The 27,271-nt window shown below is 33.2% G+C and overlaps 1 protein-coding gene across 1 annotated transcript; it reads right to left on the reverse strand.

Annotated features, from left to right (window-relative positions):
* Window positions 1–794: 794 nt before the first annotated feature.
* On the reverse strand, window positions 795–22,419 carry LOC128552826 (copine family protein 1-like). The gene is made up of 5 exons (XM_053533890.1): window positions 22,160–22,419; window positions 8,824–8,924; window positions 8,052–8,168; window positions 7,460–7,591; window positions 795–4,907 (listed from the first exon to the last, which is right to left on the reverse strand). Exons 1-5 carry the CDS (start codon window positions 22,326–22,328, stop codon window positions 4,569–4,571), a joined length of 858 nt encoding a protein of 285 aa, XP_053389865.1. The 5' UTR covers window positions 22,329–22,419; the 3' UTR covers window positions 795–4,568.
* Between the last annotated feature and the right edge of the window lie 4,852 nt (window positions 22,420–27,271).

Genomic DNA, 27,271 nt, shown 5'->3' on the forward strand with positions numbered 1-27,271 from the left:
AGCTGCAACCTTTAAGGTTTATTTAGTATATATTTTTCAGAAATATGTCAAAACACAAAAAAAGCTTGACACAAAGTTTAAAGAAACATGTCAGTATTGTTTAGCAAATGCATGGGTGGTCTAAAAGATTTTTAAGCCGAACGAATCAGGTGTGTTGCACTTAGTGCTGAAGTGCCCGTATCTTTTTAATGAAAACAATCACTACGTTTAGAAGAAACAGCATACTTTCTGGTGTAAATCATTTGTTTGAAATATCACTTACCAATCTAAAGGTTCTCAAAACGTGATATGACAGGTTTGTCATGCAATCTTGACAACATCTCTGCAGCTCTCAAACTGACAATTTATTCATACTGAAGAACTGGACAATGATCGATTCTATTATCTCCTCTTGTTTATTAAGATAAACGCTATTCACAATTGTCTCCCTTCCACCGTCTAGCTAAATACAGACCAATATCGGATATTTCAGCGAGTGGCGCAGACCAATATGCTTCTGCTATCTGACAACATCAAATTTGATAAAAGAAAATTGATAAATTATTCAGAAATAAACTGTTAATATAGACGCAGTGCCTCCGCTGTCATCACCGAGATGATTATTATCTGTGTACTAAATTACATGATCACCGTTATTACCCAAATAAAAAAGTGATCATGAGCAATAGAATTTCATTGGTAATAAGGTTATTTGCTTTCTATGGCTGTCGTAGATGCTCCGAACACAATTTACGCAAAACATTGCATTACATAAATTGCTACGTCAGAGGGTAACAATTTCTTGTTGCAGTAAAAAAAGTAACAGAAAGACAAACCAGAAACTATTAACACTAACAAAATTTTATTCACGAATTTAAGTAATAATTCAATTACCTTTGAAAATGTATAAGAGCTGTTAAATCCAAATTTTATATGTAAAAATATTCCAAATCCTGTTGAGGTCAAATTCAAATCCAATCAGAATAAATTCCTCAATATTTCATACAGTTCAAATGTAACGATAGTATATCCAAACATTATAATTCCTACCTTTTAAGATAACTTTTTAAATCCACAAAGTTTAGTAAATCCTTCAAATAATCCTTCAAAATATTAAATACAAAATGGTAATATCTAGTTATTACGAAATACAGGAAAGTTTCATCAATATATACAATCTAAGTTTTATACTCCGTTAATCTACAACTTCTAACTATATATTGTATTATGGAAGGTTACAGAATTTTCACGTCACACTAAGAATGAAAAAACAAAACATTCTTGAAAAGTCAAGGACAATCTTTTCTAAAAATTACTGTCATACACTGTTTATCAGTATTGTTACAGAACACAATCGTATATTCTGGGTCAACATTTACATAATGTCTTAAAACTAGATCAGTAAACAATATTTTGCCTCAGTGGAAAATAACATTTACATAGCAAAATTCTTTATTTCATATATGGCTAAAATTTATAATTACTTATATGAGTCTTCAAAATACGAGACTGTCGCTATATCGTATCTTTTTTTAGAAAGAAACAGATGTAATCAATTATGCGTATCACAGACTAGCTTGCATATATAGTATAATTTTTAGAAATAAGCAGATATAATTCATAATGCGTAGCAACGTTGCTTATCAAGTTACTTTCTACTTTGAAAATGCATTAGGACTGATGAAATATAACCATCTTTTAGTTATTATCATTATTCGACAGTATCTTTTACTTTTCCTTTTTTCTTACGGAGAGTGGGGCAATTATGAATATTATCATTCCTTCCTAATGACAAACAAACTTGCTTGATAGTTCCTCCGACACAAAACTTCAAGTGTCATTATGAATTATACTCGCACTGTCATTATCACTTCTAAAATTATCAAATATCAAAACATATTCTCCAAAATGCACACATGATTAATTATTTACTTATTCGCTCCAGCCACTCAAAATCTTTGTCTTTAAAGCTATACTTACACATACGTATATGTGCGCGTTTGGGTACGGTTCGGATGGGATTGGTCTGTAGTTTGGACGGACACGGATAATACCCCATTCACAAATACGGCGCGGATAGCTACGTCTAGCCACGGATAGAAACGTAGTAATCAGTACCGATCCGTACCTGAGCCGTACCTTAAAGTAGACATCCGTATCAATCCGTCCCAATCCGTACGGCTCAAGTTTCAAAGTCCTAGAGAGGTTAAATCTATACAGCGTCACAAGTCATTGTGCTATCTGTATCATCTGTATTACTTTAGATTTTCTGTCGAGCAATTACACGTATATAGATATTTTACCAATGAATAAAGCTGAAACGGGACAATTTATAATGAAGGTGGTCTACACCTTTTCTCAATATAATTCGATATAAAACTGACTGCGACGTTGAAGACTACAGTAAACAGTCTCTTGTGCAGAAAAATGTGCTAGAAGTCAGGAAGATGGGTAATCTACTTGATGATTCTAAAACACTAAAGTACGTTAAAAACATCTAAAATGTAGTTACTTGCTATGGTAAGCTTAAGTAGTTGAACCTTTATAACAAATACGATGAATGAACAAAGAAAAAACCTTTTTTGGAAAAGTTTAGTTTTTTAACATAGAATAATGTAAATTGTACAGACTATAGGTCTTTAATTATTTTTGTTTAATCTCCTATTAGATTCAAGTATTTTCAGTTGTCAAAAGGTCCTTACTTGGTGACCCCACATACTACTGCGGAGCGGGATTTTCATGATGAAAGGTCGATAAAACAAATCAATTATTCAGTTTTTTAGTAACTCTTGCCGGAATAGTATGTAAAATATAGGACCTCGGAAAACGCCTTGCTTCAGATTCACTAACAAACCTTGTGATCGAACAGGAAAAGTTACATTCGAAGAACGAAGTTGCCTTTACAACACTTCGGATGAAAACATGATTATTTGTTAATTTACATACATGGTGGCTGAGCATATATACACATTAACACACATTTGAATGCAATGATATTACATAGAAGAAACATACATAGACAAACATACATATGACACCTTGTTAGCTTGTAACAAACCGATGCGCATGTTTAACTTTTACAATTTGTTTGAAACTATTCACTATGTGCTAGGTTTGTCATGGGGTCATGTCTGTTCTTCAGGTTTGGAACAAATTAAAACAATACGGTCACATCCCGGGTAGAAGAAAAACAAAATAGTTATATACAATACTAAAATCCATATTTCTATCATTTGTGTGACAATATGACAAATGATTCAATATCTTTAAAGTTAATGTCTATGAAAAAGGCGAAAGCAGTAGCAGATACAACAATTTACATACCTTAGTCCTAAATACAACTTCCAAAGGGAAATCACATTGAAATCCATTTATTAAGTAAGAACAGAATAACAAGGACCATATTAAACTGTTTAAAAGACAGACACATAAAACTGGACGGTCAGCATTCCCACGGAAGCGCGATTGGTGGTGGGGAAGGTGAAAGGGGAAGACGCAGGGAAAGAGACCTTAGATAGGTTTTAGCGTTGTAGCATGTCTATATCACCAGTAGTTGTAAGAAAATCTTTATAGATGAACGCGGCGCAAAGTTGGCCGCCTTGTCGGAATTTGGGCAATAAAATAAATGAAAATATAGAAATCAAAATGTCGTATTTTACTATATACATAAACATCTACGTTGATATTTAAATTTGATTTGTAACTAGCGAAGTGCAGGCTTTACATAAAATGAATCCATCATTGTAGGACATAATATTGAGAAAAAGTAACTGATGTGTCCGTCTTTTGATTATCAGAAATAAATCTATACAACAAGATTTGTAAAAATCTGCTAATATATGGACATGCAATGCAAATAATTCTCGTTAACCTTTAGTCTGCTGGCGGCAAGTGAGTCTGCCTTTGCAACCAGAGCAGACTAAGATTAGCGTGCACATCCGTGCAGTCTCATCATGGTCTGCACTGTCGCTATTCAGTTAGTACATTTTCAGTGAACATCAATTCAAATAATCAATGGTACTACACATTTTGAATGATGTACCAGTCCATTTTAGAAATTAGGCAGGCTAAAGGTTAATGGATTAATTTGTAGAAACACCAAATGGTAATGACAAAGTAATGATACATTAGAAAACCCGTTATGAGCGAACACGTAAACTCGACGCTAAATATGGAACTTTTATGCGTAATGCAAGATTGGTCAGTTACTGAATTTAGAAAATAACATTACACTTCAAATATTTCCGAGACCGCTTGGAAATGAGCTTTAGTAAAAAATCTGCTGTTTAGAAAAATGATAGCTGGGTGATTAAGTCATGATAACAAGCCTTCATTCATAATTGTGTTTAGAAATTATCCTTGTATCATATTTTTTCTTCTAAGCCTCAATACAAATTTCAATAATATGATAGAATTTAAACGAAAAGCAGCTTATTATAGCTGAAATGTTCGCAATTTGCCTTACTTCTAAGCGTATGGTATTATCAGAGTCATATTATGTTATCCTCAACAAAGTTTTCATTTGATAACCTTGCATCTGCTTTCCTGCTGTCTTTAGTTATTGTCGCAGATTTCAGGAATTGAACTCCTTATGATACATGACTTGAGTGCACATTCTTTTTTTCTTTAATAAGCCCTTCATGTTTAAGGTATCGATATTGTTTTGGTATTTCCATTAATGCATGTAATGCAAAGGCAGCCTCAGGACTTCTACCGTCTTTCATCACCTCATGAAAGTCTACAAAGTGGAAATTATCAAAACGTCTATCCGTTAGACCATAATCAAACGTCTTCATGGATCCCCATGGTCCGTCACCGACACCGACCACAACTATCGAAAGCGGATAATGTGATGCTTCCACTAAGGCCGCCTTTGTTGGTGATTCGGAGGAAACCTGGCCGTCAGCAACGATTACAAGAATGTGATACTAAAAGTAGAATAATATAAATGACAGTGTAATTACAATGCCTGGGATTTTCCCTACCTGAGGGACAAAATGAAATGGAAAACCGAGCGTTATCGAGGTTTTTTATCCAAGCTGTCCCGAGGGTTAGACAAAACAGCTGACTTACACAGGCAGACATGTTAGATCATTTTTCTTGCCTATCACGTTCAAAATAGATCGTAGAGATTTATAGATTTTGGTATTCCTGATATCATTTATATAGTTTGTGACGTCACAATAGTGCGAGTACTACGTCACCTTAGTGCAAGTTATTTTAGACAAGATTTTTCATTAGGGTGAGACAGAAATATTGTATTGTATTGCATTGTATTGCATTGCATCGTATCAAATCATATTATATCATATCATATCATATCATATCATGTAACTCTTTCGACTGTCCATACCAGTCCATACTATTTTTGTTATTTTATGCCAACAAAGCTCTTCTTGATAATGAACGTTTCTGTACGTGCAACTTTTAGATAATATCTTCCGTTAAATGCAATTATAGGCGACTTGAGAATACTACACATCGAAGCCCACTTCTATTCTGCGGGGTATTGGTATTCAAATTTACATAGCTTGCATAACTAAACAAGCCCGTATTTTGAATCTTTCTAAAATAAACCTGCGTTTATTTGTGTTAGGGCCTTATATCGGATACACAATGATTTTTAATCAAATAATGGAATGATATATAAAATTACCCTTCTGTAAAGAGAATGAATAATTGATTTATTGGCAATTTATATCTGTATTTGTTCTTTCAAATATTAACGTACTGAAATGGTTTATCAATAAATGTAAGCATTGTTATAGTTGATAAATGATACCCTTTAATATGCAAGATAACGCTCATTTCAGTAGGCACTATGATCATGTTTATTCATATTTTATTCTAGGTACCTTGACCTTTGACATATAATTGTGACATTTAATTGAGAAGTATCTGCAAGATCAAACTAAATGCATCGGTTAAATGAAGGAAATCAGAAATTTACTTAATTAGTCTCACCACAAATAAAAATAAAACAACAAAACGTAATATAAAAAACTTCACGACATGTCCAAAAAGTGAGCTTCAATAGTATTTCTAAATAATATGTAAATATTACATTACGATTTACTAGGACGCTTTAAATAGGCAACAAAAAAAGCCTTTTTCTAAAATCATATATAAGCAACAAATACTGAATAAAACAGCTACCCCCAATTACTTTGCAAATATCTTCAAAATAACAGATTATACTTTTTAAATGTAGTGTACAGTAAGAACAATATGTTATTGATGAAATACCGAACGTTCAGCAAATTCAAATCTCGTCCTCAGTTATATTCAATAATTTTACTAATTCAATCCATTTTGACAAGTCACAAAAAAAGATGTTTACAATCTGCATGTGCATACTTAAAACAAAAACGCATTTTGGGATGAGAATGAGATAACTTCGTTTTCTTGCCTTTCTAAAATTGCATTCATCATTCGTGTCATATTCAGACATTCTCTAGGAAAAAAAGTATTAGTGTGAAAAGTTCGTATTCTTACAAATTTATTCACTTTTTTCTAAAACACAGCTTTTAAGTTTATTGTGGCTTTTTACAAATTAGGTGAGTCATTCAATTGAATAATTTGCGCCATTTAAGATTTTTGAAATTGTGTTATGTTATTAACTCTTTGCTCTAAAATATGCTAAATTTCAAAGACGTATTTGCAGAAATTGCAAAGGTATTGGAAAATAAGCAAATTGCGGTTAGCTATTTTGTTCCGTATATATATACCCTCTGATCTTTAGATATGAGCATATAATGCATTTTCGGGAAGAGTCATCATGTTTTTATTGGATACAAGTGTATGGTTTATTTACACCTATGATTGGAAATCAGATCCGGTATAATGTAAAAAGTATGTGAAAATATCAGTTTTAACACATGACCTTTTGACCTCTGTAATTTGCATGTTATGGTCATATTTTTGAGACAGCACACACATGAACCGAGAATGTTTATACTTTGATAAAGTCTTTTTCTCCAAGTATTTACATTCCGGCACTCATTGACTTTTTTCAGGGACAAAAACCACCTGACAATGGGTTCATATGACAAAAATATTATTGTTACAACTTTTACTTAAAATGTTCTCTGTTATGATGTTTAGTTAAAGGCTGATGAGAATCATTAACTCACACTATCATAAACTCATATTCGCTACCTTTTTTCCTATACATTGAATTTGTTTACAGTATTTTAAATTTATTTATTTATAGAACATTAAATAACATATGTTTTATACTATAATATAATTTAATAGAAATCTGATTATTTCATGTGTAAATAATTACAAATGTCAATTTTTTTTTATTTCAAAACGTTGAAGTAGTTCCTATGATACTGAACTTAATAACCTACAATGACCATTATATTTATAACCAATAACATGCATAAACATTAAAATGGTAGAGTCATTCTATCTATTGCTCTGTCATGATTTCATAGAAATCCAAAGTGTATCTTTTGCTACAACTTTTCTGTACCTCATTCGTTTCCTTGACAATTTCAATTGCTTTATAAATCAATGGTGCAAAATTTGTTGGTCCTCCCATTTTTACAGTCGGCGTAACTTCGTTATAAACATCAAGTACGTCACTGAATCCCTCACATTGAACCTAAAGAAAACAAGGAAATAAATATAACTTCTTTTACTGTTACAAAACAACACAAATTACACATTACAATTGATCCGTTCCATTTTACATGACATTGTAAATATTTAATACACTAATTTGTACACTAGTTACACATTTGCGCTTGTGGCGGCTACAACAATCAAACACCTTTCTAAGATGTTTGTGTAACATTTTATGAAAAGGTTGAACCGAAGTTAAAGGAGATTGTTTACCTAAATGACGACGCTGAACATTGCCATTTTAGATATTGATGTTGTTATTTAACGAAATATCAATCAGGTCTTAGCTGGTATAGTTTTATTGTGTATTTCACTTCGTTCTAATTAGGCCGTTTTCTGATAATGACTGAATACTTTTTTGTCGAAATAAATTGTCTTCTTTTTTGGACGGTTATTATTCTGACAGAATTGGAACAAATAAATAATAACTGCGAAATTACCCCAGGGCTAAGTTCAAATACACTTTTATCTTTTGTTTTGAAGTCTCCAAATCCATACACTGGAATTATACCATCTTCGTCAAATGTTTCCAACGTTTCACCAAGAATACTAATTACCTAAAAATGGAAGATTAATGATCTCATCACAAAAACGTTAACATAAATCCAAATTTCAACTTATAATTTATACAGTTGTTTTTATTACTTTTTTACGTTGAATTTCTAAAGCTCTTGCATTCACGTGTCATTGACCTGACTGGGAAACATCTGAGAAATGATGCATCAATGCACTTTGCTCTTTCCCTATGAAATATTTCAATGCATAATACGGTTTTGTAATATGTTGAGTCTGTCTGTATTAAAAGGGATTAATTAACGCAATTATGTATCTGAAATTTATTCATTCAGCTGGTGTTTTGTTTCTTTACATTATATAGTTAGAAAATTAGTAGTTGATTGTCTACAAAAGTTGCGTTTCATTTACGTGGTGAAGCATTCGTTTTCGTCCATTTTAAATTCGTTTTCGTCCATTTTACATACTATCTGTCTTTTTGGAAAAATGTTTTAGAAAATCGAAAAGAAGAAGAGGAACTGGTTAGTTGCAGTGAAATGTAAATAAGCTTTAGTCAGTTACCTACAGAAATCTCAGCTCGTAGAAAATACATTTTACTTTATTTTCCAAGTGTGCTGTCCGACAAATGCGAACATAAATTTAACTAAACTTACCGAATTATAGCAATAATCTTGTAATACTAAGCACTCCTACATTTACCTTCTGATAAGGATTGATGAAACCCTCAGATATTGCGTGCAAGCTTTTTCCTCCGAATGTGTTCGCACCCTGATTGTTGTTACTCATTGTGTAATCAATGCCTGCAATAATGTATAATTGTACTGCAAGTCCATCACTACTCAGAAAATGAACTTTGTGTGCATTTTGCTACGTAATGAAATTATCTTTAATGATACGTAAATGCATTTGAAATTAACTTAATATTTTCTCAAAATTATTGAAGCATGTTCGAAATAAGATCTGGTGTATAATTATAAATTATTACCTTGTGTTTGGTTTTTAAATATACTTACAGAAAATGATTTACCTTTTCTTTTAGAGAACAACTGTAAATGCAAACTAGTTGTCTTAGAAACATATGCAGCACAGTTTTCGGCGAAATACTTAGTATAACATCCGTAACGCCTTTGAGCATAAGGTTTTTACGTAAATGAATTTAACCTAGTAAATTATTTATCAATATAATTGTTTGAAATATATATCAAAATAGGTTTAAGTTTAATTGTTATCCAAAGTTTTAATAACCGGAGCTTTCTACCTTTATCACTGATTACGCAATGTAACATATTTCACATATCTTTCACTGAAGGTCAGGAAAACAAATTTATGTGACTGTTATGATTAAATATATAACATTGTTATTCCTTTTTACACTAGTTGGATTTTAAACTTGTATGCTAAATTGTAATTTGAGGCTTTACCCTAAATTTGTATTATGCGTTTTTCTCTCTTTTCAAATTGAGAATTAGAAATGCCGTAAGTGTTGAAGAAATTCCAAATAAAGATTCTGTTAAAGCGATATTGCAATATTATAATCCTTAACTAAAACATGCATGTTCAAGAACTGTTAGCATGCTTCATTTTCAAAAACTGCATATGATATCAACAAAAAGATGATCGAAATTAACAAAATCAAGAAGTTGATATAATGAGTACTGATCACTGATATCCATTCTTCTGTTACTTACATCCAAGATCTTCACAATCTTTGGTAATTCGTATCTGAATAATTTGTATGTGTAAATAAAAGATATAAATACAAAGATTATTTTGGATTAATGTCTGAACATAAAATGATTCCTAAATAATAAACATATGGATATTTGATAAAATGATAATGAATGCATTGTTACACCCTATAAGGCTCCCTTCGGATAAAGCTTTTCTGGGAGCTGTATTCGGAGCACGTATTCGTATATATCTCCTGTGGAGCTTTATTCTCCGAATGTAGCCCCTTGCTAAAATTCCAGCTATACACCGAACACTTGTAGCCCTCTTCATAGACGCCGTAGTTACTAATTCATTTAAGATCTTAACACAGAATAGCAGAATCTACAGTATACTTTCAGGCTCTGAGATTGGCTACCGGTATCCACATTTATACAGACTGGTGAAAAACAAATGCAAGCTGTAATACCAAGCATGGACATTGGTATACAATTTTATGTAGCTGAATAAAATAAATACATAGCTGAAATGCCAAGCGAGTCAATACATATTATTATTATTATTATACCAGATTTGTTGAGCGCCCTTTTCCTATGGAATATACGTTCAAAGGCGCTTTACAATTAAACATGTGACATATCGCAGATATGTAGGAAAATAACAAAACATAACATATGCAATCACAAAACTGAAACTGAACAATTTGATTAAACGCCTTTTTCATAAAAGATATATTCAATAGCGTTGTACATAATAATAAAAATAATAGTTATTACAACAATATCATCAATGAACAATGATAATATTTACAGCCTTATTGTAACAAACAGCCATGACCGCACCTCTCCCCTTGAGGTCGATTTACCCCTATTGCCAATACCAGTGCTTTAAGCACCTGGTACGCCCAGACGGGCTGCATATAGAGGTTCAACCCCCCCCCCCCCCCCACCCCCACGGTTAATGGTGCCATCATATACTGAATTAGATAGAAATATCACACACTTCAAGTGAAACTCAAGTCTTGCAAAAAAACACACATATAGAACGTCATAACACTTAAAATGTGACATGATGAAATAAAAGATGAATTGTCAATTTAGTTAATTACATGATGAATTGAACAGTTAAGAGATCTTCGTCAGCGACGAATGACTTGCCGTAGTTCTGTATCACAAAAAATAACAATGGCATTATTTATTATGGGTAAAACAGTCAATACATAGGTTCCCGAACCCTGAATCTTCGATTGACGAGGTCATTTATTGAATAGTCGAGCGCTGCTGTCTTCTGACAGCTCTTGTATAGTACTATGAATTCCAGTTTTCATGCATATATCATTTATTCCAGCATTCATGAAGATATTGAATTGTTTATTTGGAAAAGTTTTGACAAGTAGATATGTGTTTATCTTTTTTAGATGGATTTATCATTCTCACGATACGCTGCGTTTGAGGATTCAGGAAAAAAGTCTGGAATTACAGAACATATATACTGTAGAGACATACACATGGTGTTATGGACAATTCAGAAGCTTGGTTTCTTAATTATAGCAAGAACTCTAAATGGAAGTACTTTTTAAGCTTTGTGTACGAATACTGTCAAAAATTATGTTATTATTGGAATAGGAATATTCTAATATATAAAACCGAACCAACCTCTCCGTGACTTAATCGAAATTTATTTTATTAATGGGTAAGCCAGAAGGATGCAAACGGCGACCAACACGATTTAGTTAAAACTCCAATAAAAGCACGTAGACATAAAATTTGTGACGAAAGTGAATAGACATTTATGATGCTGGTTAATTTAAACAGTTTTTGTCAGTAAATTATTCAAAGAAATATAGAAATATTCAAACAACTGCGAAAATTTTAGACATTTACATCTGAGATGAATCTTCAAGACTTTTACTATCACCACGACGGCGAATGAACATTTACAACTATTAGTTCTTGTAGCTAGTATGTTGTGGTACACCAGGTACTATTGACATCAATTCGAGTCATTAAATGACCAAGTGAATAATTCATAAATTCGTAAAACATATTGTTCCAAGATATTAGAACATCAAAATCGCTGTTTATGCGGAAGACAAATCTTTGGTTTTATACGGAATCTGAGAGTCGATCAACAGGCGATTCAGTTTACTAGCACATGCGGAAGACCGAATTAGACATACACTCGCAGTCATGAGCAGCACCAACTTCAGGATTGGAAATGATTCAGATACAAGACTTGACGTTTTACTTTTAAGTTCTTATATTCAACAATGACACTTTGTGTCTTATACAGTGACAGTCTGTAACTCTAGTGACACAGAGACTGATATATAGTATTGTTGCGCCACAAAGTACAGTTTTATCACCAGTGAGGGAGTAAAAGAATCATTTTCAAATATATAGAAATTGCAGTTGTTTCCCTTCATTTCAAGTATTTGTGAAAGATATAAATCTTTTATTTCGTATACACAGTTAAAGATAAAATGACTGCAATTTCTTTTATTTCAAATAGAATGCTATTGTAAGTAAGAAAGAAAACGTCCACTTCTGCATGTTTTCACACTTAATCAACTGGTGAAGGATTCATATTTACTAAAGACTCAACTTTAATTATTAGCACTCTACTTTACAATGTTAACAAGTAAATACCTTCCCTTCTAACAATGCTGCTATTTTGATTGAAAATAATTAAAAAGAAAAAAATCTACAGAATCATTTCAGTCAGAAAAAGTTAAAGATCATTATTATATTAAAACATTCAATGTACTTTTGCTTTGTTTTCTCAGTGACTTTACAGCGGACATACAGACATTTTACAATACTGCAACATACCAGTTTGTATAGAATGGACTGATTAGTCAAGAAACTTTCAGCTACGTTAATACTTGAAGATACTATCCATAGCCGTTCTAGTACCGTAGTAAAAATAATACTACCGTATTACTGCTAAATACTTAGGTTTTTTTTCGGTTTTTTTTATTCAAACATTTATGCAAATATTATTACCATAATTATTCATAACTGTTATTACCGTACTTTCCCCCCATGTCATCACCGTATTTCAACCAAATATTTCATTATTTATTCAAGAATACTGTTAAAGTACTTCATCCAAATATTAGTTATTTTAAAAAATAAATTACATATTTATCCTATAAATACATTCGTATCTATCTTATATTATAGTACCGTATTTACACTAAAAGTCCAGTATCATGTGATTGTATTCAAAGAATACTGAAACAGTGTTATAGAATTGTGTTTACTTTTGGGAAGTATTGTGATATTGTGTTGTTGTAAGCTTGTGGAGACTGTTTTAAGTAAGAAAGACAGAAAGCAATTGTATTGAAAAGGACAAAAGTTGTGGTGACTCATAGAATTTACTGACTATACGTAATTTAGTACAGTCAAACTTATGTTAGCGACCACCCGTGAATAGCGACCACCTGTCGACAACGACCGACTCTGGTCCCCCCGTAGAAAAATACTCATAAAAAGGCCGTGACCGCTACCAGCGACCGGCCTGATTCATTCCCAAGGGTCATATTTGCCCCCAAATAACGACCAAGCTGGATCGTTCCGGCATAAAAATACTTAAATTCCGCCGAATTTTCACAACTTTCACCTAATAGCTAACATAATAATTACTGCTTGATTGAAAATTTGCAAGTTTGCACTGGCCGAATTAATGTATAGAACATAAAGAAAGCAAGAAGCTGTGAAAATACCTTTTATCAGCATGATAATGGCTAACTGAGAAGTGACCCTTTCCCCCCCCCCCCCCCCCCGAATAAAGACCACCTGTGAACAAAGACCACTTTTGCTTGTTCCCAAGAGTGGTCTTTGTTCACAGGTTTGACTGTATATAGTTTGTGCATAAGTGAGATAACGCTTTGTAAGCATGATTGTGAATAAATACTTGAAAGACATTAGGCGTGAAATAGTTCTCTTTACAGTAAAAACGTGAGTTTGAGTTTGAGACTTGCAGGATCCAGTTAGTACGAGTTAGTACGCAAGACATTTTAAGTTATTGTGCAAATCGGTGCACAATGGGAGACTTTGATCAGTTATCTCCCTTTCATACTCTGTTAAAGTAAGTAGGTCCTTTCATTTGGATTACTCTGTTGTTATCGCTATGTTATTTGTAACAATATGATATAAATGAAGCTAAGTTATTGATCATCATAACTGTTGAATTAAAATGCCTTCAATTACATATTCTATGAAAATTCAAGTGTCTAATTTTGACTTTCCAGACCTTAAGTTTAAAAAAATGCAAGATATTTCATACCTTAGAACTGAGATATCTCATAGGCAAAACAGCGATAAGGTCAGAGGATTACAAGTGATTGGACCTACTTGCCATTTAATTATCTTGGACATAATCAAATATGGGAGACAATTTGAAACTCACCAAATCCCTTATTGACTTATCTATTTAAATTGGCAATTGAGTTTAAAGTATTGATATAATACTGAGTAATATAGATTAAATTGTTGAATTTCACGGATTTGGAGAGATTAGGACTCGAGAAGGTACTAAAACCTTATGTTGTGAGTTACTGAAGTAACACTATAATAATAAGAAAGAGAAATAGATCCTGAAGACCCTTCTGTTGCTGCAGTTACTGAAGAGGAAGCAATATTATTAGAATTTATACATGTCTTGGGTAGAATTAGTAGAGCTTCTAAAAGTATTAGGTAGTGTGAAGGAAGAATTTGTAAAGCTTCTAAATGTATGTGGTAGTGTGAATGAAGAATCAAGTGATGGACATACAACAGGGCCAACATTTAGAACAACATCAAAAGCTGGGGCTTACCACTTCGAAAAGTTATCGACATTTTACGGAGATGAAAGAAAATGAGAAGTAATTTGAGATACTTTTAGATATGAGGTACACTCACTTATAAGTGATAAAGTGTTTACCGAAGAAAAGATTATGCTTGGAGTACTTAAAGTATTGAATGGTAGTGCAAGTGATAAAGATAGAAGGTAAGGACCTGGAGTATCAGTCAAACAAGTCTTGGAATAGTTAGAAAATGCTTATTGTATATTGGAATCAAAATAAAATATCATGAAAAAGTTCTATACTTGTGAACAAAAGTCAGATGAAATTGTGGAAACGTTTGCGTCACGTTTAGAGCAGTTGTCTGACAAATCAGTAGAACTGAAAGAAATCAAGAGGAACGACACAGAAATATTGAAACAAGTTTTGCATTCTGGAATAAAGAAAGATTTAAAACAAATGTCTGTATATATGTGAGACAAGATAGCAGGATATAATGATTTCAAGAAAGAACTTAGTAAGATAGAGTCTGACATAAAACTTGAAGTCCCCGCAGAGGAAAAGAAAGCATGCAAAGCTACAGTAAATGTTGAGAAAGGAAAGCAGTTACTTCAACGACTGAATGATAGTATAGATGTTCTTGAGATGGTAAAAGAACAACTTATGAATCAAACAGACTGACATTGTATGATGGCTGTGGTGATTCAAGAAGTACAGTGAGGGGTAGAGGACGTGGAAGAGGTTATTGTAATCCACAGAGACGGACAGGTACAGGGACTTTTCAGCATACATGTTATCTTTGTCACCACAAGGGTCATTTACAAAGAAAATGCCCTACAGCTTACAACCAGATAGTTTGTTACAAATGCAGTGAGAAGGGCCACAAGAAAAACAATTGCCCGAAAGCTTAAGTTCTTCGACTGTAGGATCGCATCAAAGCACTAATAAAGAAGATACTAATAGATTCGACATACACATTTAGTCAACATAATATTACACGGCATTCCTGCTACTGCATTTTTTTGATACAGATAGTCGCGTTAGTGTTATAATAGAATCATTTTATAAGCAACATCTTTCACATGTGGATTTTCAGCCTGTCGGTAACATACTTAATATAGAATGTGCAGGTGTATAAAATCTGCCTTTCACAGGTTAGACTGAAGTTGAATTGAAAGTTGAAACTGGCCTACCTAAAGCCAAACCAGTAACTTGTCTTCTATTAGTCTATTAGTCATACCAGACACAAATTCTCAGTAAGAACTCAATTGTCATTGGAACTTATTCATTGCAGGAACTTCTGAAAGACTGTAAAGTCACTTTTGGAGAACAGTTTCTGCAGAAAGCTAGTTTGCATACCAGATGGTATCTAAGTTGTAAGACAATTAAAGTCAGAGAAAGAATTTAAGAGACATAAGAATAAACTAGATGTTGTCAGGAGTGCATCACCAGAAAAAGTTGTTTTGAAACAAAATCATTTCATAGAGTTTTGACATGTTACACAGACAAAAATAGACAATCCCGCCAATACTGCTATTATACAAGAGACTGAAATCAGTAATATACCATCATTCATAGACGTAGCACCAGCAGTCATTTAGTACCAGTATAAGTAAATCTCTGAAATAAAAGTCAACTTATCGACCTTAACGACAAGCACAGTAACCATCGTGCCAAAGTCAGTCATATGTGAACTGAAGCCTGTCACCGTAGCAGAAGAAGTGTTTGAAAAGGTAATAAAGGGCCATAAAAGAGACAGAGTGATTTATGAATTGAACATTGATGATACAGGAATACTTAATCCAGACCAGAAATTGCAATTAAGAGAATTGTTTTACAAGTACAAGGACATTTTTTTCCTTAGATAATATCGATATTGGCAACTGTAATGAAATAAAACATCAACACTACACCTTTTAAGCAGAGACACCGTCGAATATTGCCATCAGTGAAAGATGTGGTGCGTCAACATATTGAACAGTTACTCTCCACCGGAATTATACGACCATCAAATACATCACCAGTACATATGTTTTGGAATTAGTATGCTTTGACTATCTCACTTTGGAACCAAACAAAGGCGGAATAGGAAACATTCTTATCATTACGGACCATTATAAATAGTTTGCATAAGTCATTCCAACTATGAAGCAAACTGCGAAAACAACAGCTAATGTTTATAAAAATAACTTTGTCATACACTATGGAATTCCAACTCGGTTACACTCTGTCCAACGCTCAAACTTTGAAGGGAAATTATTAAGGAACTTTGTAACATCACCAATATGAAGAAAAGTCACATCTTACTATATATCCGCAGGAAAATTTAGGGCCAAACCCTTTTAAATAGAACCTTATAAGGTATGCTTGGAACATTAGAGACAGAACAAAAAAAAGGACTGGAAATAATATATAAATTCTTTGGTTTACGCATGCGATTGTAATCCACATGAGGCTACCAAGGTAGCACCATATGAGCTCACGTTTGGACGCAAACCAAATTTACCAATTGATGCTACATTTGAAAAGGCCAGAAAATACAGTGCACAAAAACCTACTCAGGAATATATAAATGATCTTAAGGAAGAATGGAGAAAACAAAAAAAATAGTAGAATCACATGAAGATAAGGGAGAGTCTAAACAAAAGAAGTATTAGGACAGAAAAACAAAGACCGCAGAAATAAGTATAGGAGACAAAGTTCTAGTCAACAAACTAGCATTTGAAGAAGGCAAACTTGAGATTCATGATAAGTTTGAAGAAGATGAATATTTAGTGATTGATCAACCAAGACCTAATTTCCCTGTCGTCAAAGTAAAATCGACAAAAGATGATAGAGAAAAGACTTTACATCGAAATTATTTGATTCTGGTACATAGTCAGGATATTGAAGAAGAATGGAGTGGGGATAAGGTTACAGAGGACACTGTAAAAATGGAAAAAAGAAATATTTGAGGAGAGTAGGAAAGACGAAAGTAAGGAAGACTTGAAGAGTCTGACAATGAGGAAGAATATGAATTTATAACAAGTATAAGTCGGTATGGGGACACCAATAATCCCAACTGGAAGACAATCTGAAGAGAATATTGCAGAAACTGGCTTTAAAGAAGTTGCAGGGGATACAGTAGTTGAAGACAAAGAAGACGATAGAACAGATGTTAATAATGGAAGTAGACTTACACAGTCATCAAGATGAAGGAATGTTAGAGGTTAAAGGAAGAACAAGAAATCCGGGGATATCAGGCAGAAGAACAGAGTGATACAGAACAAACTGATTCAAATATAAGAACCAAATACGTACTAAGAAGTTGAAATGGAAGTCACACAGAAGAATGATGACACAGCAGCAAAGATACTACATCAAACAGAAGAAACAGATAACACACCCGAAGTAAAGGATGTATCAAAAGCTTCAGCTACGAAAACGATGACCAGCTAGAGACAAGAAACTTCCAAAGCATTTTCAGATGTACAGGCTGTTGGCAAGGCCTTTGCACACGAAACCACAAGCTCTCGATGCACTGATGAAGTCAAGATGGACAGTGACACAGCAAATAAACTTATTGTATTACTGATGAAGTAATATGCTGTTTTTGTTATCTGTTTAATGTGTCACTTGAGTAAATAAACAGGATATGACAAATAATTATGTAAAAATGTAGAACTGTGTAGTCACAGCTTTTCTTATGCAGGGGGAAACAGTATAAATTAAATTAAGATTACAATATTTTTATTTTTATATGTGTAATATTACATTTATATTATTATTCAAGTACTATTCATATCACTAAATTTATAAGGACTATAACTCCTGATATCGGTTTATTTGTTTATAATGTACATATGTGTTACCTATGTGTTAACTGTAATATGTTAACAGTAGTATACCATTTATAATGTTACACTGAATTTATTTGCAAGTTTGTAAATACGTGAAGAGATATTGAGGTAATTTGTCACAGAAAGGTAAATTGTTTTGCTCACTGATATAGTCTGATAATGACGGGACGGGACGTCATTTCAGAAGGCGGAGGAGTATGAAGTCAAATTGAATTTTGGTGATTAAAAGTCCTTTGTAAATTATGACTGGTAATAAAGGTTCACCGTATTAAACTAGGACTTTTGTAATTTGTCATTTATAATCAAGTTGTCATAGGTTTTCTCGAATGATTAAAATAACAGCAAGTTTTTCTGACTTTACATATCTTATGTCGTTTGTACCATCAATTTTTTCAGTTAACTTGTCACAATCATCACTATACAGGAGAGAATCGACACAAAACATATAGTGTGTAGAGTGAGTAAGAGCCATTCATTTCCACAAATTGGTAAGCGTAACTTGTCTCCCTTTTGTCATTTTATTATTATTTTGTATTTTTAATTGTTTGTAATTCTGAAAACACTGGTAATTACTATTACGATTGATTTTATGCATTGTACAGGTTCCCGAACCCTGTATGAACGAGGTTGTTGAATAGTCCAGCGCTACTGTCCTCTGTCGGCTCTTGTATAGTATATGTGTATTCCATCATTCATGAATATATTGTTTATTTCAGTATTCATAAAGATATTGTAACTGTTTATTTGGAAAAGTTCTAAGTAAGTGTAAGTAAATATGTGTTCATCTTTTAGGATGGATTTATAATTCCCACGATATGATGCGTTTGAAGATTCAGAAAAACGTCTGTAATCACAGAACATATATACTGTAGAGAACAATTTGTGGTGTTATGGACAATTTAGAAAGCTGGGTTTCTTGAGTATAGCAAGAACTCTTAATGAAACTACATTTTAAGCTATATGTAAGAATACTGGAAAGATTTATATTATTATAGGAGAATAGATAAACTAATATATAAAACCGAACCCACCTCTTCGTGACTTATTCTAAATATATTTGAGTAAAGGGTAAGCTTAAAATAATTATCTTTAAATACCCAAGCACTTTACTCTGTAATTTGTCATCAGTTTTCGGGTACAGCTACGAATTTTTTATCAAACGAACACGTTTTTAAGATAATGTAATGCTGAAAATTACCAAGTACAAAATTTTTAAAACACTCGTGTAAGTCTCCCAGAAAGGTAAATTTTCAAGGTGTTTTAAAGTTGAACAACTCTCATACAACGATGCATGATTAGCAATATAATAGTTAAAACAAGAAGTATCTTTAAAAACGATACACGGCTGCATCAGTCAATTAACACTTTAAGCTACGAAACGGGCATGCACTTTACACTAGAGTCAGTGTATCTGGTTTCGCACTGTACGCGGTTTCGCACACCCAGCAAATTCATGTACTTTGTGAGAATAAAGCAGAAAATTGAACAATTCTTTGTTATTATTTCACGAAACTTAGTTATTCCTTACATAATTTGACACAAGGAGTCGTTCCCCACTGAAGCCTCGTTCTGGTAAGTGCAGACGAAAACACTAACGATACCAACGGAGGCCAGTATATGTCAGCTGAAAAATATCAAATTTCATGAAAATAATGACTATGCAAACAACAACATTGTGCAAAATAAATTGAAAAATCACTGTAAGTATTTACCTATTACTTTACCCAAATAAAAATATTTCAACGGTTATTGAAGTTCTCCCAACCTGCAGAATGACTTCAACTTGATTGTTTCTTTTATTTTTGTTTCAGGTATTCAGTTGCTTTAGCCTTTTCTGCCTTTAGAAGTAAAACAGGTATTGGTACCTGGCTTTCACTTTCATAACTTCTTTTAAATTTTGCTTTCAGATGTTTTGTTGGGAAATGATTAAATTGAATTAAATAAATGGATAAAAGGTTAATTAATATTTTTCTGTTGGGTAACTGCATTATTGTCATTGAATTCTATAAATAGCAGGATGTGCAAAACCGGGTACACTTCAGTGTAACAACTGATCAAAATGTGTTATCTGAATTAAGCAGACCAAGAGCTATGACGGCATTGCAATGGTAAGTAAAAGTAGCGTGTTTTAAAGCAAAAAAGTTAGTTTATTAAAGCATGTAGAGGTAAATTCAATGTTAATCATTTTTCGCCAAATAGAAATGTATTCTTGGGATAAGCGTGCGAAACCGGGTACACTGACTCTATTGCATACGATTGGGTATTGATAAAAGAAAACAAAATGTATTTTTAAAGTAAGATTTTCATGCTAATTATTAAGAACATATTTTACAGAACACATGTTTTACATCATAATTATGTCAATCATAATCTAGAAAATGTTGCCAAAACATAAGACTAAAAAGGAGGGGTTGAAAAGTGTGTGGGGGGAGGGGATGAAATGACCATTCATGAAATCGTTAAGGGAAACAAAATTACCAAAATGGGGACGAGTAGACTGGGGGATGAGTTGCCTAGAGGACGAGCTGACTTTTAATCGTTTACGAGAGATCACTCTGTTTCAAAGTGGTAAGTCGAAATCTGCTGCAGGGGATTCAGGTTTAACAAGCTATTATCACAGAAGCATTGCAACGGATTATACTAACTAACAATACAGCAGCTCAGAGCATCTGCACACCCAGTAAGAAAATATTATCTATTCCATTCGGAAACTTGTGGAATTTTTCATCGACCAATCAAAATAGACAGTTTTAATTAGCTGTTAAATGACGTTCACCCGAGATATAAACAGGAAGTAAAGATGAAATCAGTACCGGCCTACATCCGGAATATATTCGTGTGAACTAGTTCGATAAGTGCAATATACAAAATAGATAAAGAATTATCAGAAGTACCTATACTGCATCACAGAACGCAAACCGTACTGAATATGGTCCCACCAAAATAAACATACTGGTACATGTACTAGTACAAGATAAGCATAATACATCCTAAAATAAACAAATCAGGTAAGCACAATTTTGATCTTTGTTTTTGATATTTCATACAAGAATAAAATAGTACAAGTTCAATTGTTTTTGGTTTTCCACGAAAGACAAAATACAAGGAATATAATTATGGAAAAAATATCATTTAAAGCTTTGTAAAATGCATGAACAATTACTGTTGTTTAAAATGGCTCACCTCCGGACTAACAAAATATCATTATGATTATGATTATTTTCCAAAGTTATGAAAAAAGTATATCTTCAAAAAGTGTATTTTGAAAATAAATGTTACATCGAATTCCACGAAGCAAATTAATTTCACTTCCCCTACTACATAAGTAAAGTGAAAACATTAATGGACACGACGGATTCTTAAAAATTAAATTGAAACGTATATTGTACGCTTAATGGATGCTTTTCCGGCTCAGATTTGACTTTAGCCTAGCAACATTCAGTGCTGAATCGGTTAATATCACGACTGTTTGGTCGGCAATTCATATAAGAAGTCATACAATCATTAATGTTGGAAACAGTATTTCAGCTTTACAGCGATAAAATATCAATATAATTTATCATTTTTCTGTATTCTTTTCTTTTGTTCCTTATCAGTTATAACTTATATTATTTACAAGTAACTGATAACTTTTGCCTCAGTATCCGCTATAAGCTCTATAGTGTCCGTTTTCCTTGCTTACTAAAAATATAAGAAAGTTAAATCCATTTAAATGTGACTTATAAGACAGAAAAAAACAAACCGAATATCAGGTTGCATTTTTCAAGACCCTGCATTTGTATTGCTTCTCTCACATCATCAATGTCTTTATATTCATCACGTTTAACATTGGAAGGGATTTTGTCTTTTCTCGAAGCTTTGCTTATACTTTGTCCACTAACGTGCATAAATCCAGACGCTGAGACACTCATGATTTTGAATAAATATTCCAAATGTATTTCTCTAGAAAAAATTAAAGTAACAAAAATATATTTCCAGTACAACGACTGATGAATAAAACTATCGTTGACGACACACACAATATCACGTACTTAATCAGATTTATGAGAACAATGTAACGTCTGTTCTGAAAGAATTGTGACTTTATTATGTGTTATCTATCATGTTCGTTTCGAGAAATTCAGAATAATATGTCTAAATAGATGTGTAATATGTACCGGTGATAAAATTAAACATTATAACATTATAAAAGAATTGTGTAACATCCGAAATGGCGGGTTTGGTTATAAATTCGTTTGAAGATTAAACAAGGAAGAATGCGTTCTGTTTAAACATTACCATGATTAATACAACTATATATGAATATTGTTTCGTCCTCGTGTGTCATATAACTGTTTATTTGACAAAGCTCAAATGTTAGTCATGGAGATACGTAAACAATACTTGGTACATTAAATGTATACTAGATCCAACTTTTATATTTAAAAACATGGCTAATGTGTAATTACAATACTGTTTATCAGTTTTAAATACGTACCGCTGAATTTATAACTTGCTAAACACAGTATAAACGTTGTACCAAATTTAGAGATATGCACAATCTCGAGATCGCACAGGTGCAATTTATTTAAGGATCCCGAGTTAGCGAACGCAGTCTAGATAAGACCCTGTTGTTGATAGATCATGCTGGTATCTCTGTCAATAAATATCTATTGGTCCTGGATTATATCGTTATTGATTTGTCTTCGTAAAAAATACTGACCTATATGCTGTTTTGTTCGTATTAAATGCAAAATGTTTGATAAGATATTTTTGAAGTATTCATAATTTTAACATCATGACATTAGCACCTTTACAATGAACAAACAGACTTCAACAGCAAGTTACACACTAGTCCAGAAGTAAACTCCGTTGGTTTAAACATGTACTATAAACTACGAAACTTCATTTAAATATTGAATTGATTTAATACTTTGGTTTTAATTAAAAGTCTGAGCTTTTAAACAGAGTATTAGTAGAATGTTATGATACCCCAAGTGAAAATAGTACCATTTCATGCAAAAAGTTAAATACGTATATATCTATCTGAAAGCTATGGGTATTTTTTCCCTACTGAATATGATTAATACATAGTGTGCCCTCCTGGTTGTAATTCATTAAGGAATATTGTTGAGACTTGCTCCTTTTTATTCTTTTAAAAAGTGTAGTCTCCGAGCTAAGGCTTGAAATAAAAATCTAAATACTTAATTTACAGACATGAAATTTTTAGATTATTATTGCTAGTATTTTTATGAACATCGCAGTAATGCACTCGAAAATCTATAGCTCATCAAAATATAATATTATTGCTCCTAGCGATTTAAATTAATCGGTGTTTACGACTTCACCACCCCTGTTCCTGATCGTTATCGGGTTGTTATAAACGGCTAATCATTGAACAGAACTGTTATTTCCAAAAATTATGCTAATATAATGCTCTTTTTTTATCAGTTTTCGTTTTATTTTATCACGTATGAAATAAAATATGTATCTAATTCCGAACACAGTAATGAATAAAAGAGGGCTAAAGTACCCTAAGTCGCTAATCTGAAACTGTTTATTTGACCTTGAAATAAACACATGTGGCACTGAATCATGAATGGTAACACCTGTGTTTAGTATTACAAGAGGGCTTCTAAGTTTTAAGTCACTCACCTGATCTTGACTATTTTAACTTTCCTTGTTTTCCCTAAATTCATGCACTCAAGATAAGATATTGATCGCTCAAGATAATATGTTGATCGCTCGAGATAAGATGTTGATCGCTCATGATAATATGTTGTTCGCTCAAGATAAGATGTTGATCGCTCAAGATAATATGTTGATCGCTCAAGATGATATGTTGATCGCTCGAGATAAGATGTTGATCGCTCGAGATAAGATGTCGTGCGCACGAGATAAGATGTTGATCGCTCGAGATAAGATGTTGATCGCTCAAGATAATATGTTGACCGCTCGAGATAATATGTTGATCGCTCGAGATAAGATGTTGATCGCTCAAGATAATATGTTGTTTGCTCAAGATAAGATGTTTATCGCTCAAGATGATATGTTGATCGCTCAAGATAACATGTTGATGGCTCGAGATAATATGTTGATCGCTCGAGATAAGATGTTGATCGCTCAAGATAATATGTTGATCGCTCAAGATAAGATGTTGATCGCTCAAGATGATATGTTGATCACTCGAGATAAGATGTTGATCGCTCGAGATAAGATGTCGTGTGCACGAGTTAAGATGTTGATCGCTCGAGATAAGATGTTAATCGCTCAATATAAGATGTCGTGCGCACGAGATAAGATGTTGATCGCTCAAGATAATATGTTGATCGCTGTAGGTAAGATGTTGATCGCTGAAGATAATATGTTGATCGCTCAAGATAAGATGTCGTGCGCACGAGATAGTTTAATCTTAAAAAAATAACATATATCCTAAACATACCACCGTAGAAATGAACTAAAGCACTAAAATTCATTTTTTGTTTATGCGATGGTAGGATAATAGGATGATTGGATGAGCGATAGTATGATAACAGGATATCGATATTAAGATGGTAGGATAGCGATGGTATGATTATAGTAATTACTAGTGCTATCCTACAATTCTACCATCGATATCCTACAATCTTACTACCATTCGATCGCTAGCCCACTATCCTACCATCGCTATCTTATCATCCTACCATATCTGCTGTCCTGCCATCCAACCATCCTATCATCCTATCATCGCGCTTTGATAATTAAACGATGGGCGATGGTAGGATATGAAATAAACAGTATTCCGTAAGAACCAACAGAGTGAAAGTGTAAATTTAAATAAAAATAACTCTTATAGCTGCATATCTGCCCTTTTGAGTGTTTTAAATCAGAGTTTATAGGTACTTATAGGTTTATGTATGTTGTAGGCACTAAAGCTGTATTAATATATGTAACTCCTTATTATCAAACAGCCATGACAGGATGTTAGGTTAGTACGATGGTAGGATGGTAGGATAGTGATGTTAGGAAAATAGGAAGGTAAGATAGTAGGATGATAGGATAGCGGTAGTATGCTAGTAGGATACCATCGCTATTCTACCATTCTACTATCGCTATTCTACTATCCTACCATCCAACCATACCTACTATCTTGCCATCCTACCCTCGCGCTTTGATAGTTAGGCCATTGGTGATGGTAGGATGTGAAAAAAAAACAATATTCCGTAAAAATCAACCTTCGCCGTCCTACCATCCTACCATCGTCATCCTATTATTCTACCATCGCCATCCTACCATACTACCATCCCAATGCTACTGTCCTACTATCCTTCCATCTTGTCATCCCGCTTTCCAAAAGTTGCATTTTAATAATTAGGCGATGGGCGACGATTGGATATGAAAAAAACAGTATTCCATAGATTACCACGATTTATACACTAAATGCATGCTTTTACATGTTTTCGTGTCAAATTGTTGTGCCTCAAGTCGTGTGTAATGTCGTATTGCCTTGTGTTGTATTGCATATTATGTGTCAACCTAATAGAGTTTACAATACGAAACGACGTACGACAATGCGACATGACTTGCGGCATTATTTGCATGGCGCGTCGCGCGTCGTATGTCAAACCTAAACCTAGAAGAGTAGACGGTCGACAAACAACACGACGCGTGACAATGCGATAACACACGATACAATACGACACGACATCGCAATGTTAAATATTTACGGGCGTCGAGTCGCATTGTCGTGAGTCATGTCGTGTCGTATTGTCGAGCCGACTGCCTAGGTCGACATAGGACATAGTTATTCATACCTTAAACTCAAAAGCAAAACAGTTGAGAAGCTTAAATAACATGTCTTAAAATGTTGTTTTGAAAAGCTTAATGATGTTATTATTAATGATCAACCTTTGTTAAAGGTGTCTATTTGGGATAAAACCATAAAAGCTACCGAGATTTATCTACACAGTATATTTAATTCTTAATACATAATTTTATAACCGCACTGTTAGCGGGTAAGGTTAAGTAAAAGACGGTGAGCACAAGACTCGAGACAAATTAATAAGTTTATAAATCAGCTGTGAATTCGCGAAAAAGATTAAACTGTAACAACAATAGAATGAACTCATGACTGAGATAGTAGTGTCGCGATTTATAAGTAAGGAACATTATGTCCGCAAGGCTATTCGTAATCTACATCTGAATAAGTTAGGCATATTTTAAAATTATCTTTCGATTTGAACGTACATGTATTTTCAGTACAGAGTTTATTTGCTTTATGAAAGTACAGATAAGTATACTTGGGTTTATGTTTTGTATGTTTCTAAATTGCCGCGTGTTGGTTTAATGGAGTATTTGGTTCAAAAGACTTGATTTTTTAACGTAAGGCAATAAACAATATCCACAGTCATTTTTCTGCCTTATAATGACAAATCATGGCCACTTTGAGCAAGACTGTAAATGAATTTGCTAAGATATGTCACCATAGAGCATAGAGTTTTCAACGGCTTTTTGTTACCAGTTATAGTAAGGCATATAATGATAAGAGAATCTTTCATTAGTTGGAGGTGCAGATGGAAAAATCTGGCTCAAGGGTAACTGTTTAGGTGGTAACGAAGCTCTGACGAATTACCGCGGAACAATTACTCGTGTAATGCAATTATTACATGCAGAAAACGTGTAGAAAACGATACTACATACGCCGTCCTCTCTGACACTTTTTTATTAAACCTTAAAGGGATGTATTACGTTTTTGTTTTGACACAGAATTAGGTTTTGACAGCGTCTGATGTCCTTGTTATCAAGTTTACTTCACAATTCTACCATAGACGTAATTTAATAAATGTTTCGATCTGCGGACGACTGTATCACTTATATTTTTATTCCTCAAAAGTCA

This window comes from Mercenaria mercenaria, unplaced genomic scaffold, assembly GCF_021730395.1.
Source record: "Mercenaria mercenaria strain notata unplaced genomic scaffold, MADL_Memer_1 contig_3198, whole genome shotgun sequence".
NCBI classification, from domain to species: Eukaryota; Metazoa; Mollusca; class Bivalvia; order Venerida; family Veneridae; genus Mercenaria; species Mercenaria mercenaria.

Coding starts and splice junctions, on each gene's coding strand:
- LOC128552826 (XM_053533890.1), bottom strand. CDS start 22,328: ATGAGTGTCTCAGCGTCTGGATTTATGCACGTTAGTGGACAAAGTATA. Junction 7,592..8,051: donor TATTTGAACTTAGCCCTGGG/GTAATTTCGCAG, acceptor TGTTTTCTTTAG/GTTCAATGTGAGGGATTCAG. Junction 4,908..7,459: donor TTGTCAAGGAAACGAATGAG/GTACAGAAAAGT, acceptor TTCTACTTTTAG/TATCACATTCTTGTAATCGT.